We start from the raw sequence: 19777 nt of genomic DNA, 5'->3' as shown, positions 1-19777 counted from the left end.
GGCCAATGGGCGCGCGGGGGCGGGCTCCGGGGAAGGGGCCGGGGCGCCCAGCGGCGGTGGCGGCGGGGCGCGGGGCGCGTCTTCCCGGGGCCTCGGGCTCCCGCGCCGCCGCCGGCATGGCCCCCCGCGGCACCCGCGCCCGGCGGCTGCAGGGGAGCGGCGCGGAGCCCCGGAGCCCCGGCATTCCGGCGGCCGGGGGCGTGCCGCGGGGCGCCCGGGGCTGGGGGACCGGCGCCCCCAGAGCCGAGGCGGCCCCAAACGCGGGGCGCCGGGGGGTTGAGGGGCGCTTGGGGGGCGGGGGCGCCGGGGAGTGAGCGGGGCGCGCCGGAGAACACCGCCTGTGCCTTCCCGAGGGGAGTCGTCGGGCCCGAGGACGTGCGCACGCCCCGTCGCCGACCCGCCCGCCCGCAGCCGCGACGCCCGCGCCCGGAGATGAGCTCGCAGCAGTTCCCGCGGCTCGGCGCCCCCGCCACGGGGCTCGGCCCGGCGCCCGCGCAGATGGCCGGCGGCGCCCCGGGCCTGCTGAGCCCCGCCGCCGCAGGTGAGACCCCCCGCCACCCCCGCACCGCGGAGAGGGCCGCCCCGCCCGGCCTCCGCCCCAGCGCCCTGCCCGGCCCGAGGCCCTCGCCGCGGCTGCAGCTGCTGCTGGGCGCCCAGCCCGGCTCCGGCCCGCCGCCCTGCCCTCCGGGGGCCCTGGGCCAGGCCGCGGCGCTGTGGGCGGGGGCTGCTCGCGGTGGGCTCCGGGGCAGGGACACCGCGGAGCCGTGCGGGCTACGGGCCTGCCGCTCTCGGCCCAGCCTCCGCTGGGGAGGCCTCCGGACACTCCCCCGGGTGTCCAGGTCGTCGGGGGACGTGAGCGGAGGAGGCCCGGGGTCCTCCTCGGGCGCGGTTGCTCCCCCGCCTCGGAGCCCTCGCGCGTGCAGCCGCGTGCTCTGTGGCTCCGCTGCCCTCCTGCCGGCGTAGATTTTGATACAGGTTTATTTTAATTCTTTTTCGCCTTAAAGTAACTTCCAGCTGCTTTGTTCCTCCTGCTTAGTAATAGCGCCTCATGTTTTCAAAATGCGAGATAAAAAGTCCCCGATTTTCTTGAGTTTGGTACTTCAGGTTCTGTCTTCCTTCTTCCACTGTCCTCACCTTCATTTCTAATCTGTCAGATTCTTGTTCTTCCTTGGAACGTCACCTCCGATGTCACTGCGCCTCAGCAGGCGGCTGACTCCCTCACCCTCAGTCCAGGCCCGCACCCCCCAGAGTGACGGCGCCTGGGTGTGTGCCCTGGCTGCAGTGTCGGGCACAAAGAGGTGACCAGCAAGTTCTGGTAGACCCACTTCAAGTTTTTTAATCCTTAAAATATATTTTGCAGTATTTTCTCTTTGGTGTAAGTTGACAGCACAGCAGTTAAAAGAACGCAGCTAAGGGGAATAGTTTTGAACATTGATTTTTAAAGGAATTATACTGCTCAATTAAAATAGCCAATAATTTTCCTCAAATTTTGATAAGAAGGAAGTCATTGATAGAGACCAAAGTTGTCTATAACTTTACTAGTAGGTAGAATGTGTTTTTACCTTTAGTGGCTCTTGAAAAAGAAAGTAGGAGTTATCTATAAGTAGATCTCTCTCTGTAGTTCTTGTTTTTTTACCAGAAAACATAATTTGGAATCCTAAGCATATCATGATTTCTAGTACATGTTCACAGTATGGCTTAAAATCTCTTAACTAGTGCTTTAAGATTTTTTTCTTTAGAGAAATAACTTTTCTTAGTTCTTTAGAATTCCAAATGTGTGGAAAGAAATGGTAAAAATGATAGCAAAAAGAGTTTAATGGGAAATGATCAGTAAATTTTTTCCTCAATGAAAATGTCAAAAATCAAAATCTTTTTGGACAAATGAGTTTTGAGGAAAGTATAAATTGTTTACTTCCTTTAAAAACATAATTAAGGGAAAATCTGAGTAACGGGGAAAGAGAGCTGGGGTGTAGGCCTGAGGTGCAGAAGAGGGGTGGGTGAGAGGATTCACCAGAGACAGAGTGGGGAGCAGAACAGGCAGATACACGGAAATTCACTGCTGAGGGGAGCAGCAGGCAAGTCAGGACAGGTCTGCTGTGCCGTGTGGGTAGTACTGGACAGGTCTGCAGTGCCATGTGGGTAGTGCTGTAGTGGCTGCCTATATCTTCATAGTACTGAGACTTAACCCTTTGTGCCAGGAGGGAGGCCCCACAGCAGTAAAGCTTTTTATTCACAAACAGCATGATTAGATATACAGAGAATCAGAGAGAATTTTAAAAGTTGTTAAAAAGGTGAATTTTGTAAAGCTTGCAGGATAAAAGTTCAATATACAAAATCAATTTTATTTCTAAAAGTAAATGAAAATGAAAAATTTAAAATGTCTGTTACATTAAGACACAGCCTATGATGCTATCCACAGCCACTGCAGCATGAGTTTGATCCCCAGTCAGGGAGCTACCCATATGGTGCAGCAGACCTCTCCTGGCTCTCCCGCTGCTCCCCTCAGCGGTGTATTTCGGTAGGTCTGCCTGTTCTGCTCTCCACTCAGTCTCTGGTGAATCCTCTTACCCCTCATGCCTCTAGCCTGTGCCCCAGATCTTGTATGCATAAATAAATGTTTTTCTAAAAAAAAAAAACATTTGTGAGAGGAAAAAGATCTAGGTAAATGAAAAGATTTGTCATGTTAGTGGTTTGGAAAACTCTGTATTTTTAAAATACCAGTTCTTCCCAGAAGGATCTGTATAAATTTAAAAAAAATCCTAATCAAAATCTCCTCAAACCTCTTTGTAAAAATTGACAGCCTGAATCTGAAATTTGTGTTTAAACCAGATGACCTGGAGTGGTCCAAGCAATTTTGACACAAAGAAGAAAATTGAACCCCCCACTACCATATTTCAAGACTTACTGTATAGATAACCAAGATAATGTGATACTGACAGAAAGATAGAAGGATAGATCATTTTAACAAAGTAAAAGACCCAGAAATACACTCACAGGTAATGGTTAATTGATTTTAACAAAAGAAATGGTAATCTCTTCACCCAGATACTAATTTAACTCCACAATGTCCATATGGAAAAGAAGTCATCAGCCTTAACCCTTGCCTTGGTCATATGCAAAAATGAACTCAAAATGTATCATGGACCTAAATGTAAAACTTAAAATTTCTAAAAGATAACATAGGAGAGACTGAGACATTGGGGAAAATAAAAGTTGCTTAAGTCATAAAATACACTAATTATAAAAGAAGCAAGTAATGCATTGTGCTTCATCAAAGTTAAAAATGGGTGCTCTCAAAAGATGCCATTATCAAAATAAAAAGACAAAGTACATGCTAAGAGACTACGTTTGTGACAAAAACATTTTGAAAGACTTAAGTTACGAATATATATAGAGCTCATAGCTCAGTAAAAAGACACACAGCTTGATTTTTTTAAATGGGCAGAATATTTTAATAGACACCAAATAAACTATATAAATGCCAGAGAAACGTGAAAGATAGTATTACCAATAAGTAGGGAAATGCAAGTCAAATACACAGTGAAAAACTACACATTCATTTAGAGTGATTGAAATTAAAGATGGATAATACTAAATTTTGATGTGATTGGGAGCATGTACAACTCATACATTGTTGGTGGGAGTAGAAAATAAATCTAGCCACTTGAGAAAACAGTTTAGCAATGTCTTATAAAATTAGACTCAAACTTACTGTACTGCCCAGCATTCTATTCCTAGATATTTACCCAAGGTAAAAAAAAAAGTATGTCATACTAAAAAATACTTCACTTTTTGTGGAAGCTTTATTCATAATAACCCTAAACTGAGAACAACCCAGATTTTATCACCTGTAAGTAGATAAGCAAAGTTTGGTTTATCCATACAATCAAATACTACTCTGCAAAAAGAAAAAAAAGGACGGGGGTAGACTACTGATTGATACATGTGAGAACCTCAGCAACATATTGAGAGAGAAGTCTGCTACAAAGAGCCACGTATTGAATGATTCTATTCTTTTAAAATTCCAGCAAAAACAAAGCTGTGGTGATAGAAAGTGATTAGTGATTTCTAAGGACTAAGGATGGGAGGGAGGGAGCAAGGGAGTGGTAGAGTTGACTGCAGAAAGAAGTGAATGGAAAACTGTTGGTGTATCATAATTGTGTTGTGGCTACACTACTTTACACTTTAGTGAAGATACAAAGTATTAGTGAAATTTGTAAGTAAATTGTACTTGAATAAAGCTGATTGAATAATGGACAAAAGATATAGTCATATACTTCACAGAGGAAGATATATGAAATGTGGCCTATGATCACATGAACAGAAGTTCAGTATTACTAGTCATCTTGGAAATGCTCATTAAAACCATATAAAGATAACCCACTATACACCCACTAGAGAGACTATCAAGAATTGATGAGGATGCTCTAAGACAAGACACTGCTGATGGGACTATAAGATGGTACAGCCATTTTTGAAAGTTCATAGGCAGTTACTTACAAAGTTAAACACACATACCATTTGACCTGCATTCTACTCCTAGGTGGTAGGTGAGAGAATTTGTAAAAAAAAAAAAAAAATCATTGAGCTCTGTAATCTTAGATTAGCCATTTTTATTATATGTAAATTGTAATCCTCAATAAAATGGTCTGGAAAGTCAGTGTATTGCAAAATGCATAAATCTTTACACCCAGCACTTGTACGCTTGGAAGTTTTTTCTTGAGATCATGAAACAAGGGCATAAAGTACATACAAATATTTAACCTGGAGTTACTGATGAAAGCAAAAATTTGTAAATAGAAGCCTGTGCCTGATAAAATGGATTAAAAAGCTGTGATGGTCTGATACATGTATGCAATGGAATTCCATTTAGCATTTTTTAAATAATGCAGTATATATTTCATATTATTCGTCATTTCTACTCCTGGGTTTATATCCAGTATCTGCGTTCACCAAAAGAAACATACAAGAATATCATTGACACTTTTATTCAAAATAGCAAAAAACTATCAGTGCCTATTAATTGCATAGTGTGTAAGTTATCATTCATACAATGGCCTATTTGCATCGTTGGTAATAAAAATATTACGCCTATGTGCGGTAACATGGGAATCTCATTCCTATATAATAGGATCTATTCCTTTATGACTCTAATATTCAAAGATAGGCAACAGTAATCTATAGTGTTAGAAGTTGGGGTAGTGAGTGGAATGGGGCTGAACAGGTGGTTTTTGAGAAGCAGTAATGTTCTATCTCGATCTGAGTAAGTGCACTTACTCAAGTATACTTAAGCCTGTGAAAGTCCATTGAGCTACATAGTTAATATTTGTGTACTTGTATTTATGAAAGTTTTAGTTCAATAAAAAATTAAAACACTCCCAGAAATAGATGGGAAATGTCTGAAGGCTTTATTAAAATATTAAATATTGGTGTCTTGGGGGCATAGATTTGGGAGCAGCTTTACTTTCTTTGTAGTGCTCCAAATAATACAAATTATCATTTTTATGTCCATAAGAATGTTAGTGTTATTTCAGAAAAATTACGAATAAGACTAAATATTTTACAAACTCAATTACATTCATTTCTGAATGTTTTAAATGTAAAATTTAAATGTTACTTGTCTTTATGGCCCATAATTCCAAAAGAAAAAGCATTCAATGAAAAGTGTCCCCCCAGTCCTATCTCGTGGTCATCCACTGTCTTTCTCTCCAGTTAAGATGATTTTGATATGTTATCCATATTCAAATGTAAATACATAAGCTTGTATGTATTTCATTTACTTTTTCATTCTTCTTTACCTTTTTCATTCTTCTTTTCATTTCTGTATCCTTAAAGGCTTGCTTGTTTTATTTTTACAGTTTTCATAGTTTCTTGTGGGAGTATACTTATATAGCTCATACCCTATTGATTGACTTGTGGGTTTTCTTCAGTTCTTTTGCTAGTATAAAAATGCTGAGACCAGTAATCTAATGCATAAATGATTTTACACATTTGCTATGTATCAGTAGGATACATTCCTGCAAGTGGAATTGTTGCATATCCAAGGACATGCATTGTAATAATCATAGAGATTCCCATGTTAATTCTGCAGGAATTTGGACTGAGACATATGTTTTGAAAAATTACATGTTCTTGAATATAAGATTTTCATTATCTTTCAAAGGCTTTTGAAATTTTTAAAATATTTAAAAAATATATTTTTTGTATTGTACTTCAACTACATGAGTTCATTTTAGGTAGTTGTCAGCCTCTTTGTTCATAGGAGTGGGCAAACTACAACATTTAGAACAAGTTCTGTCTGCCACAAGCATGCCTTTTGGATATGATCTCCATATGGGAATGTAATGTCCATTTCTCCTTGTTAAGAAGTTTTCACAAGGACTCACATTTATCAATCCTGAGAGACTCATGACTTTCTATGTGCTGTTGCATCAGTTAATGTTGGAAGGCTGTGACGTGCTGTTTTACCCTTAATGTTTTTCCTAGTCAATGAAGAATCTAGTCGAGATGCTGAAGTCACTGCCAGGGAGCACATGGGTGGTTCCAGCAGCTCCCTACAGTCCCGAGAAGAGAAGCAAGAGCCTGTAGTGGTAAGGCCTTATCCACAGGTGCAGATGTTGTCTACACACCATGCTGTTGCATCGGGCACACCTGTCACAGTGACAGCCCCACCAGCACATCTGACGCCAGCAGTGCCACTCTCATTTTCGGAGGGACTTATGAAGGTAACGGAGAGGTTTAAAATTTCACATTGAACCACAGCTAAAGGCTGGCTAATATTCCTGACAGTTTTCACGAAGTCATAGGCTCATGTTATTTTTAACCTATCAATTCAGCTTTTCTCTGTAACTCAGAGTTGTGCTGTTCTGCAGTGCCTAGTCTTGTGTGGCAGTTGGCATCACAGGATCTTTTCTAGTATTCACTCAACATTGATTTTATTCACGTTATGGGCGTGTTAAGTCAGTTTTTATCTTGGAGTGATACTCCAAGGTGTGTTTTAATAGCTTTCTAATTGGGGGGTATTGAAGAATGTCACCTGGTGTATTACCTTGTAGTTATGTTTCAAGGCACTGGTGATTTTGTTTACTTCTGCCCAAACTTGGGAGGCAGCATTGTCTAGGAGAAAGAATTAGGCTCTGAGCCATGCAGATCTGGGCTTTCTTCCCAGTTCTAGTTTTTGCTTTCTTCCCAGTTCTAGTTTTTAACTGTGTGGCTTTGAGCAACTCACTTGGCCTTGGCTTCGTGTTTCCTCATCTGTAAAATGGAAATGCTAGTACTTCAGCAGAAAAACTCTGATGCTGATATGATATGTAAGGCTTCTGACATCTTTCCTGGCACTTTGCAGGTTTAATTTGTAGACTATTAACTGTAGCATAAAGTGCGTCACTGGTAAAAAGCTATTGATGTGTTTCGTGTGGTTTTCTGTTTGCAGCCACCCCCGAAGCCCACCATGCCTAGCCGTCCCATTGCTCCTGCTCCACCTTCTGCCTTGTCACTTCCCCCCAAGGTTCCCGGGCAGGTTACCGTTACCATGGAGAGCAGCATCCCTCAAGCTTCAGCCATTCCTGTGGCAACAATCAGTGGACAACAGGTTTTTTTCCTCATAAATTGCTGGTTTTTTTGAACTGAGATGCCAAACTGTTGATTATAATTTATCAAATGCCAGCAGTATATTAGGTACTGTACTAAATAAAATATTTTGTAGTCACTGATATCTGTAAGAGGAACATAGCAGGTTTGGGAGGGAAGGCCCGCTCCAGGTAGTAGAAGTCCATGTACTTAGTGGCGTGTTATGTATTGAGCACCTACTGTGTGGGGGGCACTAGCCTCAGTGTCAGACAACAGTCTGACTAAGAAAGGCCAGGTCTTCGAGGGGCTCAGTTTCTAGTTGTGCTGGGTAATGGTGGGGTGAGAACAGCCTATAGCAGTGTTTCACTAGGTTCTTCTCTGAGGAGTGTGAATTTGCATCTCTTGGATGGGTTTCCTCAAACAGCCCACCAGTCATGAAAATTTATTTTCAAGTCTCATGTTCTAAGTTAAAAAAAAATTTTTTTTTAGACTTAACAGTCTTACTCTGTAATAGACATTTAACTTATTTATTTAAATTACTTCCAGTTGGAGGGGAGGGGAACAGACCTGAATCTCAAAACTTTCCCTTCACGTTTTCACGAAAAAAAAAAAAAAAAGGTATTCCAAAAAGATGCACTATAGTTTACCTTTTTGTCATACTGCTAAAAGTACTGGAACCCCCTACCTGAGCAGCACTGGCACCTGCGTTGGGAGAATGAATGGAAGGGACATTTCAGGGGTGATTTGTAGATTTGATAGGGGAGTACCTGTCGGATAATTTTTTTTAGAAATTCTGTATAGCACAAGAATGAATGAATGCAGTGGCACGTACAGGAAATAGTGAAAATAGGAAAAAAGCTTCGACAAAGACAGAAGAACAAGTATGGCAGACTAATACTGAGATGAGTGTGTCCAAAAGTGGACAGTGAGGTGTGTCATCTGTTCCATATCTAGCAGCTCACTGGACTGGAGGCTGTTGGTGGGGCCTCACAGTCACTTGCACAGGTCTGTTGGCCTAAAGCAGTATGCTGTGTAAAAAAGACAGCCCAATATTCTTTCCCTTGGGGTGCTTACTACCTGAAAGGAACAACATTTAGAATCAGTTGACATCCTAGAAGCAATGGCTAAGTTCCACTGGCTAAGACCAAACACGTGAAAATAACATCACATCCTATTTCTTGCAGGGACATCCCAGTAACCTGCATCACATCATGACCACGAATGTGCAGATGTCTATTATTCGCAGCAATGCTCCTGGACCCCCGCTTCACATCGGAGCTACTCACTTACCTCGAGGTAAAGACTGACCGTTTTGTTCAAACTCTCAAAATACATTGACATCTAAACATTTGGTTGAAGATATGGTAGCATAAAACATAACCAGAATCAGTTAAAGTTGCAAGACAGCAGAAGGAAACTTAAAGCGGTGTGCATTTTTAGCATGGTCTAATATGTGCTTATTATAGTTGCACTGCGTGAGAGAGAAAAAGTGTGTGTGTGGGCCTCCCCGGTGGCACAGCGGTTGAGCACTGGGCTGTGAAGCTGCCCGCAACCTCTGCAGCGCCGGTTCAATCCCCAGCCTCCGGCAAGGGTCCCACATGGCGCGCAGACCTCGCCTGCTGTGCCCGCTACTCCCCTCAGCAGTGTACTTCATCAGTCTGCCTGTTCTGTTCCCCGCTCTGGGTCTGGTAAATCCTCTCACCGTCCCGCACTTCTGACTGTACCCGGTGCTTGTATAAATAAATAAATAAATAAATCTTTTTTTAAAAAAAAAAAGAAAAGTGTGTGTAAGTTTAAGGCAAATTTCAAAAATTTTAATTTAAAAATATTCTTGAGGGACTCTAAAGCATGGTCCAAAAATTGTCCTTTATAATGAAGAACTCCTTAAAACTATGATAGTCTAATCATGGTCTTCAGTTTAATAAATCATAATATCAATAATGATTTTTTTTTAATGCTGAGAATTTTTAACGTTTAGTGATAAGGTGTACTCAATCTTTTTTTACAATAACAGTAAGAAAAATTTATTCTTACAATTAAGTTCTAAAAGTTTGTAAGGTGTTAAATTTAGTGAGTTTTCTCAATAATTTAACTAGATGTTGTTAACTTCTGTTGGAGAGTGTAAAATCATTGTTGGCAAAATCATGGCAACAAATGCAAAACCAGATTAACTTGGTCATAACATAACACAGTGCTGCTCAGAATTGAGCCCGCAAGGGAGTCTGAGGTCAAAACTGATTTCATGTAAATATTAAAGCAGCGTTGGCCTTTTGCCAGTGTGTGACAGTTGCACTGAGGGCGCATGCAGTGGTGGCTCAGGGAACACTCTCTGGCAGTCACACTGCTGGTGCCATGGCCTGATCAGGACAGTGGCTTCACACTGGTTTTCTTTTTTTTCTTTTTTTAAAGATTATTTATTTATGCAAGCACTGGGTACAGTCAGAAGTGTGAGAGGGTGAGAGAATTCACCAAAGCCAGAGCGGGGAGCAGAATAGGCAGAAGGACCGAGGTGCACTGCTGAGGGGAGCAGCGGGTGGCGGAGAGGTCTGCGTGCCATGTGGGACCCTTGCTGGTGGCTGGGAATTGAACCGGTGCTGCAGAGGCTGCGGGCAGCTTCGCAACCCAGCGCTCAACCGCTGCGCCACCGGGGAGGCCCCACACTGGTTTTCATTGTATGCTTTGCTGCTACATGTGTGCAGTTAAAATACAAAATAGTTTTCCTTAATGTCCTTTAAGAAAGAAGCAATACAGATTTTTAACTATTAAAAATCTACTCATGAGTACATGTTCATGTTCATTTTCTCTTGGGTGATAAAATGGGAACTATTCATACGGTGCTTCAGCTGAATACTGACATACTGAGGTTTAGAAATTATTCTGAAAATATTCTTAGGGAATCTAATTGGAACTATTTAAATTGTGAGCCTGTAAGCCATATTAAATGAAATTTCTTTTTTTCCAGGTGCAGCTGCTGCTGCTGTGATGTCCAGTTCTAAAGTAACCACAGTCCTAAGGCCGACTTCCCAGTTGCCAAATGCTGCTACAGCTCAACCAGCAGTGCAGCACATAATTCACCAACCAATCCAGGCAGGTCAAGGAGATGGGTGGTCAGCTAACAAGTGTAGAGGACCCACTCTAAGTTAGTCACTCTGCTAGCACTGTGAGAGCACCTTTGCACTCCAGCAACTTTACCTATACAGTTCATGTTTAGTTGTGCAAAAGAGATACTAAGGGAAGACATTTCGTCAGGAGGAGTTTGGTAATAGGAATTTAAGGAATTGAAGGGGGCAATGCTGTGAACAGTGGTGAGGAAGACAGCGATGGTTACATACAATGTACAGCTAGAACTGAGGGGTTCTGATTTCCAAAGGAGTTAATGAATCCCTAAACATCTGGGGACATCTGTGCTTTTCAAGGAGGTGGTCTAAGGCTTTCAACTTTTTCTTTTTCCCCAAGGAAATCTGTGGTGTAAGTATTGGTGAAGTGCTATATGCTATTGCATGGGAGAGTGGTGTGTCTAAATTCAGAACTTGAAGATACGGAGTGTAAACTTGATTTTGTACATAGCAGAGAGTTTTTAAGTATTTGAACTCAGTAATGTGTAATCAAGGAAATGTCTTTGACAGCTTTACCTCGCTGAATTATATACAGGAAGAAGAAATTCCAGTGCCTTGGTGACCAGACTCATAGTATGTGTGAGAGAGTTGGGTTTAACACAACAAGGGAGAGTGCCTATTAGGATATTGGGTAGGACTTGTCCAGCCTAGAGCTTTCATTTTTGAAAGATTTATTTTACATCTAAGAACTGGGGTGCAGGCCAGAGGTGTGGGGGGTAAGAGGATTCACCAGAGACAGAGTGGGGAGCAGAATAGGCGGATCTGTTGAAATACACTGCTGAGGGGAGCAGCGGGCGAGACAGGCGAGGTTTGCCGTACCATGTGGGTCAGCAACCTGGCTGGGGACTGAACTCACTGCAGTGTCTGCCAGTAGCTTCATAGTGATGAGGCTTAACCCTTGCGCCACCAGGGAGGCCCCTAACCTTTCAGTCCTGTAACCATATTAATGAATTAAAACATCTTGCTGACTAACAAAATAATTTGGAGAGTGGTTAAGCTCCCAAGAGTATATAGGGAGAATTGGAGAAAGAGCAGAAGCAAAACAAGAAACTCACCAATAAGGAAGACAGAACAGTAGTCGTAGTGAGACGACAAGCTGTCCCTGTAGGAGCCGTGGCGCGTGGTCTGGCAGTGAGAAGCAGACCAGGAATGATAGTTTGCTGATTTCATGTATTAAGTCAAGAAAGAGGGGCTACTCAGAAATGCTCAGGTGATTGGAAGAATGGTAGTGGAGCAACAGGTGAAGCCCAGTATGGAACTTGTTTGTCAGGTGAAGAGTTTACACACAGATGTAGTTTGAAGAGAAGTATGTCCTTGTGGAAGCACTCAGAAAGCCTCTGGCCACTGGATCTTCAGCCAGCGAAGAAGACTGTTCCCATGTGTTTGCCTTTTGCACACTGACTTGATGACCTGACAGCACTAGCTCCATCCAGCACTGGCGTAGGCCCTCTGAAGAAAGTTCATCATGGATAGAAGCATAATGCCTGTACCAGGACCAGTAGCAGATCTGTGGGAACTCAGATCAGCAAGAGAGATCCCAGTTTGTACAAATACTAAAACAAAATTTTGAATCCAGTCCCACTTGGAAAGGAGGGACTGTGTACTATGCAACTAAAAAGGGAACTTTTGGGTAATTGTGGCTCTTGGTACTCCAACAACCCATCTGAGAAAAGTATTCCTTAATTAGAATGGCAAGAATTTACTTTCATGTGAGCACAACATACTTATTCTGAGGGCCAAGTTTCAGATTTTGCTTTTAGTGTTTGACTTACTGTGTTTTGTTTTAAATGAATTATTTTTTCTTTTCTCTTGGTAGTCTCGTCCACCTGTGACCACCTCTAATACCATCCCTCCTGCTGTGGTAGCAACTGTGTCAGCCACCAGAGCCCAGTCTCCAGTCATTACTACAACAGCAGCACATGCTACTGATTCAGCGCTTAGGTACATATGGGAGTTTGAAACTAGCCATCCTGCTGTCCTCACTCATTCTCTCCCTTTCCTTCATTTAACTCAACTGTTGATTGAGTTTTGTTTTTGATAAGTTAGGTAGTGTTCTGGATGCTGAGGATAAAGTAGTGAAAAAAAATAGAAAAAAATTCTTACCCTCAAAGTCTTTGTCTTTAGGGACTGCAGACATGCAATAAGAGAAAAAAAAAATACGTAATACGCACACACTTCTCTGTGCGTGTGTGTGTGTAAGTAGTGCTTTGGAATAGTAAGAAGTGCTTTGTGGGGGAAATAAAGTAGGGTGAGTGGGATTTGGAGCGACAGGGCAGGCAGTAATTACTAATTTCCTATAAAGTGATCAAGGAGGGCTTTGTTGATTGATTACACACAAGCCAAAAAGTAAAAGAGGTGATGAAGCAAGTCAGGCTGCTGTCTGGGATAAGAGCATTGTAGGCTAAGGAACAGCAAGGGCAAAGACCCCAAAACAGCAGTATCTTCACCACATACAAGGAACAGCAAGAGGTTATTTCAGGAGGTACCAGACTTCCTGGATCACATCAGACCTTATGACCATGCAGAGGATTTGGACTTTGCTGGGGTACAGTGGGAAGCCTTAGCAGAGTTTGAGTGGAGCAGTGTTGTGACATTTTACTTATATCAGCCTGGATGCTGAAGAGTAGACTGTAGAGAGGCATAGTTGGAAACAGATTTTTTAAAAGAGTATGGCAAGAATCCAGGAGAGGTGATTGTTGGAGGTGGACAGACATGGTTAATTCTGGATAGATTTTGGAACTAGTCAAGAGTACTTCAGAGGAATTGCACAGGATGGTGTGAGAGAAGAGCCATGATTAAGCCAGCTCTAATTAGCCTGTGCGGTAAGGAGTTTGGAGTTGTGTTAGCTCAGATTGGAAAACAATGGGGAATATTGGCCTGGGGGAGGGATTTCAGGCTTTGTGGGAATCTTAAGGTTGTACTGACTTCTGTGCATACATATGGAGATTAAAATAGGTTAATATTTGAGTCTGTAGTCCAATGAAGAGATCTGGAGGGGATAATCTAGGAAAACATTATAGATGGGAAAGCGAGAAAATGGCTCCGAACTGAGATGGCTGTAGTGGGAGAGCAGTATTCTTAGGGGAGAAACCTGAGGGGTAAAGAATCTATTCAGAGAGCTAGAGGATACAAGGGATTCTGCTGAAGAAAGAGTCCAAAGGAAAGAGAGGAAGGGTTGATGTTTGGAAAGCGGGAAAAAGTACAATTAAGAGATTGATAGAGCCATACACGAATAAAATCTTATGGATGAAGGATTATCTAGGATGCTGCTTTGTGTGACACAATAGGGATGAAGACTTGATTCCCAAGCCCTTTAGTGAAGATGAGGCTATGAAAATTGAAGTGGGCAGTGGGATAGGAGTCTTACCAGGAACACACAGCTCCAGTGGTCTTTCCTTATTGTTGCCATTGGTTATGTGGAAGCCAGGAAAAGAGCCTTCAGCAATACTAACAGGTAATTTACGGAGCATAAGAAGGGATCATAGGCATGGAGAACACAGCTCTCAACAGCTAGAGAGGCTCCCCAGGACTTAATTACCAGTTGGCAGGGGGACAGAGTGGTGAGGAAGAGGGAGAAGTCTGAGATACCTTCATGTTTCTCCCTGATTGGACTAAGTAAATGAAAAGGAAATGAAGGAAAGAAAGCTGTTTTCAGAAAGAAGGTTGAGTTTGTGGTACTGAGTTTATCTGTGGAACAGTCAAGTGGCTGTTGTCTACATGCTTGAAGAGATACTTAAATCAGAAATAAATGGGTTTATTAGGAGTCATCAGCATGTAACCACACTTCAAACCTTGACCCTATAGGGAATGAATAGCGTGAAAGAGGTCCCGAACAGAACTCTGAAGAAAATATTTAAATGCGGAGTAGTGCCTCAAACTTAACCTTTAAGCATTAGCTCTACCATATAGTAACATGTGATCCTATACAAGTTTCTCAACTTCCCTGACCCTTAGACTCCTCTTCAGGAACAGTTTACTTTTTGGTAATTGGATATATTGCTTGAGGTATAAAGAGATAATTGCCTAACATACTGTGAGTTGTTAATTTTAACTTCATATTACCTTTAAGGATTAATATATTCAGATGGTGTAAGAAAATTCAAAAAGTATAAATACGTGTATAATAACTAGGGTTAGGTTTGGTTTTTTCAAAGTCTATTTCTTCCAGATAATATTGTCGTACACTTTCAGCATACACCCTTGTAACAAATAATTGTGTTCCTCTTATGTACCAATATCTGCTTTAGGGTATAGCAAACCTAATTGAATTACACAGACAGAAACCCTAATGAGTGATTTTTCTACATATACCTGTAATTATGGTAAATCTCCAATATGTGCCTTTGAATTCTGGAGATAGACATGATAAACAGGCCTATTTCCATAGAAAAAATGGAAAAAATTTCAAAGCCCTATTTCCCAGAAAAGCACCAATGTTTCCATTAAATTTGACCAAACTATCAAAGATCAGATAAACCAGTGATAACTGTATTGGTTCAAGACACAGAAAAAGGAAAATTTCCCTCAAAATTTAAGTGTTAAATCTTACTCCTTCTGTTAAATAGATTCAGTACTGCCAGACAGGTCTTTGATAATTTTTCACTTATAAGTTGATTAAATGAAATTGTCTCTTCAAGAAGGGCTTCCAGGTGCAACACTTTGAGTTTTTGCATGCTCAAAATAATTTCCGCCAATGTTCTTAGTTTGTTAATAAAATATTGTTTCACTTTTGTGATCTTTCATGAGTATTTTCTAAGTCCTTTTCTTCTGCCTTCCATAGCTAGACAGTGCTGTGGAGAAGTCTGAGGACAGCCTGATGATTTTTAACCCCTTAAAAGGATATTGATTGCCTTGATATTTTTGCCTTAGATTGTTTATTATTTATCTTTGAATTTTGGCAGCTTTAACAGACTGTGCTTTATAGTGACCATTATGTATTGTTTCATTCTGGAACGATGATGTGTCTTCTTGAAATATAGCATGAAATTATATGAAAAGTTTCTTGAATTGTATCTTTCTGGCTGGGGATAGGGTGCCCAAATATGTGTATGTTGGATCTTTTTGTATGACTTCCTTATCTAATCCTTTTTTAATTTTTCTACTTTCAATTCTGCTTGTTTTCCTCACCATCTGCTCTGTCACTGAAATTTCAATATTGTCTCTCTCGTGTCCTACTTTTAATTTTGCTTTTATTCCTGCAACGGTGAGTGGTTTTCTTTGGCTTCTCTTTTAAGCTCTGCCCGTTTATTTTGTCTCCTGTTATTGTCATCTCTTCCACTGAGCTCTTACATCTTTGTTTTCATTTCATTAAGTTTTTAAATTTATGGCACAGTTGTAATCTGTTTGTTGAATGCATTTCTAGTGAATTTCCCCCATTTTGCCACCTTTTTTCTTAAGACATTTTTAAATCAATCCTGTGCTGGTTCCTTTAGAATTTTTCCTGGTTCCTTTACAGTTTCTGCTGAACTGGCTGTTTGCAATTGGCTTTTTGTTGGAGGCTGAGCTATATACTGGTTTAGGAGAAATTTTCCTTAACGATTCCGTATTCCACATTTCTGTGGCTGTTCTCTCCTGCTGGTGAGGTAGACTGCTTGAAAATGGCAAGGTTTCTCTCTTCCCTAGGTCTTACCAGACAACTTTCCCAAATGAACTTACTTCTCTTTGTGTAATTCTTAGTGCAACTCTATACCCGCGAGTCCTATTTCACTGTCAGAAAAGATTTTGGTTTCCTTTGTCAGAGTGTACGCCTCTCTTTGGAGAATTACACTTTTCTGCAGTTGTAGCGGCAGAAATCCTCTCCTTGGGTTCCTGTGTTGTTATCATTGCTTTGGCAGTTCTGTTGTCTATTCTGCAGTTTGACGTTTTAGATGGCTCGTCATTTTGTGAAATACAGGGATGCATTCCTCCTTGTTTTCCTTGTTACTGTTCTCAGAGAGAAGTAGAAAGTTTGAAACTGGCCATCTCTGCTTGGATTACTCCCCCCACAACAAACAAGGACCCAGCTGATCACTGGAGGGTGTCATAACTCTACTTTCTGTCAGTTTTCTCTGTTTTAATCAAAATCTCTCATTTTCACTTCTCAGTTGCCCCAAATTTAACTAGTGAGGACCCCTTCAAACTGGCACGGGTGTCCTTTTGCTAACTCTCCTGTTAGTCAATGAGCACTTTCTTGTCTCTGATTCATAACAAATTGAACTGTTTTTTTACTTCCTGTTTCCCTTGTCTTGAAATTAGTTATATCTTTAAGGATCCTTGGTTCCTGTTAATTTAGAACCCAAGATCTGATTGCTTCCAAGGTATTACTACTTTTGGGCTTTTCCTATGGACAGAAGTAGTCTGTGTAGTAAAGATGGCTGTATCTTCAAACTGGTATTTCCAAATAAAATTTAGCCATACAAACTTTTTGTTGCTTTCTTAGATTTTTTTTTTTTTTTTGGCTAAAGATTTTTATTTATGCATACAAACACTGGGGTGTAGGCCAGAGGTGTGGGAGGGCAAGAGGATTCACCAGAGAGTGGGGAGCAGAACAGGCAGGTCTACTGAAAAACACTGCTGAGGGGAGCAGCGGGAAGACAGGAGAGGTCTGCTGTGCCATGTGGGTTAGCTCCTAGACCGGGGATTAAACCCATGCTTCAGTGGCTGGTGATAGCTTGATAGTGCTGACTACAACCCCTGCGTCACCAGGGTGACCCCGCTTTTTTAGATTTTATAGCAGCAGTTCCTTAAATAGCATCACTTCATTCAACATCATTTTTATAATATGGATGAGAAAATAATTCCAGCTGACATTGAAGAAAACAGTATTATTTAAGAACCTGCTTTTGTCAGTTTCCAAGAACCTATTAAAGACATTAAATGAGGAATTACTATATATTTGTGTATCTTTTACTCTGAAAACCATGTTTCCTAAAGATACTAAAATAGCTACCTTTCTTCATAATATACAAAAAATATTTTCAGAGTTATAATTCAGAGTCCTAACTTCCTTGTCTTAAATTAACCCCTTGTTTTTGTAGGTTATAACTAACAACAGGACTACTGAGTAAAGTTTTACATTTCTTTACAGTACTTTTTATCTTCAGAATAGACCCAGAGTGGGAAAGTGCTCCAAAGTCATTTGATGTGACTTTTTTTCTGTGGGATATAGAATAACATCTTATTTTTCTTAATTTACATTCACATACTTCCAAATTATAAACATACAGAAAGGTATATGAGGAGTATCCAACTCAAATACCATTTTCCCGTTTTCTTATCCCTTTGCTTTTAAGGTAACATTTTAGTAGTTTAGTTATCTTTCCAGTATTTCTTACAATTTAGTAATTACTGTAATTACAGTTATAATTTAATAGGATTGTTTGTTTAAATTTGTTTTTAATTTTAGGATTTTTTTATTTATCTTTTTTAAAGTTGTAAAGTATTTTTCTGGTGCACGAGTCTAAGTTATATCCATAGATGGACTCATGAGTGTCCTTGTCCTTTGCCAAGTTACCTCATGCTCTTGGTAGCTCACCATTGACTTATCCTCTAATTTGCCCTCACAGAGTTCTTTTATGAGATAAAATAACTTTTATGTATATACAGATAAGCACAGAATATTTTCTTTTTTTAACTTTGACATATGCTGTTGCATGTTTATAATGGTATGTTTCTGAGGTGTACTTGTGGGAGTGGGAATTGTAGGTCATAGTAAAGGCAGTAATACCTACCTCAGATATCATTTTGAGGAGTAACTATTAATATGTGTAAAGCATAAACATACCTGGCATGTAATGTGAATTATTTAATATTAACATTTATCATTATAGTGCTATATGTAGTACCACATACAGACTGTTATAGTCTATTTTCAAAAGCACTTGAAAACATATCTAAACATCTAATATATGTTATCTTTTGGGGGTATATTTTTGTAAAAACTGAACCTCTTAAAGTGTAAGTTTGTATTGTGGAGATCCTTTCATGGTGATTTGTTGGCATTCTTCTTTGTTACTAGATCCTTAAATTGTTTACATAATTAGGTTCATCCATCCTAATATTTGTTACTGTTTCAGTTACGTATCCTTGTGTCTCTGAATATTCTTTGTTGTAAACACCAGGAGTGATGGTTTTCATGGCACTGTGCTTGGTTACCTGTGTCATCAGCTATTAAAAATCCAGTCTCCAGGGCCTCCCCCGGTGGTACAGTGGTTGAGCACTGGGCTGCCAAGCTGCCCTCTGCTTCTGCAGTGCCAGTTCCATCCCCCCTCGCTGCTAGCGAGGGTCCCGCATGGTGCGCAGACCTCACCTCCGCGCCCACTGCTCCCCTCAGCAGTGTATTTCGGTCCATCTGCCTGTTCTGTTCCCTGCACTGGCTCTGGTGGTTTCTCTCACCCTCCCGCACTTCTGACTGTACCCAGTGCTTGTATAAATAAATAAATCTTTTTAAAAAAAAAATCCAGTCTCCAGCAGTCAGCTTTCCCCTCAGTGAGTTTCTCTAAGTTCTGTGGTTTCATCTATTGCCAGATTTCCAGCTTTCCTTTGAACTTCAGCTGTCTACCATTTAGCTCGCTTTCTGCAGCTAAAGGATAAACTAAATAAAGAGTTTATAGGTTTGTAAACTCTATTCTCTGCTGTCCCACTGGGTCTGATTTCAAAGCATTTTGGGGAAACCATTGCATAGTTCGGGTCTCATGGAGTCTCAGTTGAGTTTTCACCCTTACAGCTCACTTACCCGGCTTCCTTTTTCCTGACTTATATTTACATGGTTCCAAAATATAAAAGCATAAAAAGTTGTACAGTAAGGAATGTCATTGTTCTCTCTCCCCACCCGCCAAGTTCTTAAAATCCTTTCCCTTTGCCTTTTCTAGTAAATTTTTGGGTATCTTTCTTGTGTTTGTTAAATTCATATTCAGTTGGCATTCTTTTATACATTTTACCCAAAAGATTGTTTGATTCATCTATTCCTCTGCACCTTACTTTTTTTCACTTAACAGCATATTTTGAAAGCTTTCCATTTTAGTATATGGAGTGTTTCATTATTCCTTGTAGCAGTAACAGTGTATAAATGGATTTGAGGCATTTTCCAGTACTTTATTATTTTAAATAATAAA

General features: G+C 40.9%; 1 protein-coding gene across 4 annotated transcripts in view; it reads left to right on the top strand.

Moving 5' to 3' along the window:
- Positions 1-326: 326 nt before the first annotated feature.
- The window catches only part of SAP130 (Sin3A associated protein 130), a gene marked incomplete at its 3' end in the record, with an annotated part of 63422 nt that continues 43971 nt past the window's right edge, over positions 327-19777 (top strand). For all 4 annotated transcript variants that reach the window (XM_084236702.1, XM_084236700.1, XM_084236701.1 and 1 more), the window contains exons 1-6: positions 327-541; positions 6487-6725; positions 7433-7591; positions 8754-8865; positions 10532-10656; positions 12502-12626. In XM_084236702.1, the coding sequence (XP_084092828.1) occupies positions 433-541; positions 6487-6725; positions 7433-7591; positions 8754-8865; positions 10532-10656; positions 12502-12626 (869 nt within the window). In that variant the 5' untranslated portion in view covers positions 327-432. The remainder of the gene's footprint in view (positions 542-6486; positions 6726-7432; positions 7592-8753; positions 8866-10531; positions 10657-12501; positions 12627-19777) is intronic.

This window comes from Talpa europaea, assembly GCF_964194135.1.
Source record: "Talpa europaea genome assembly, chromosome: 1".
Classification (NCBI taxonomy): domain Eukaryota; kingdom Metazoa; phylum Chordata; class Mammalia; order Eulipotyphla; family Talpidae; genus Talpa; species Talpa europaea.
Note: the sequence above shows the minus strand (reverse complement) of the source record. Positions and strands in the feature narration are given on the sequence as shown.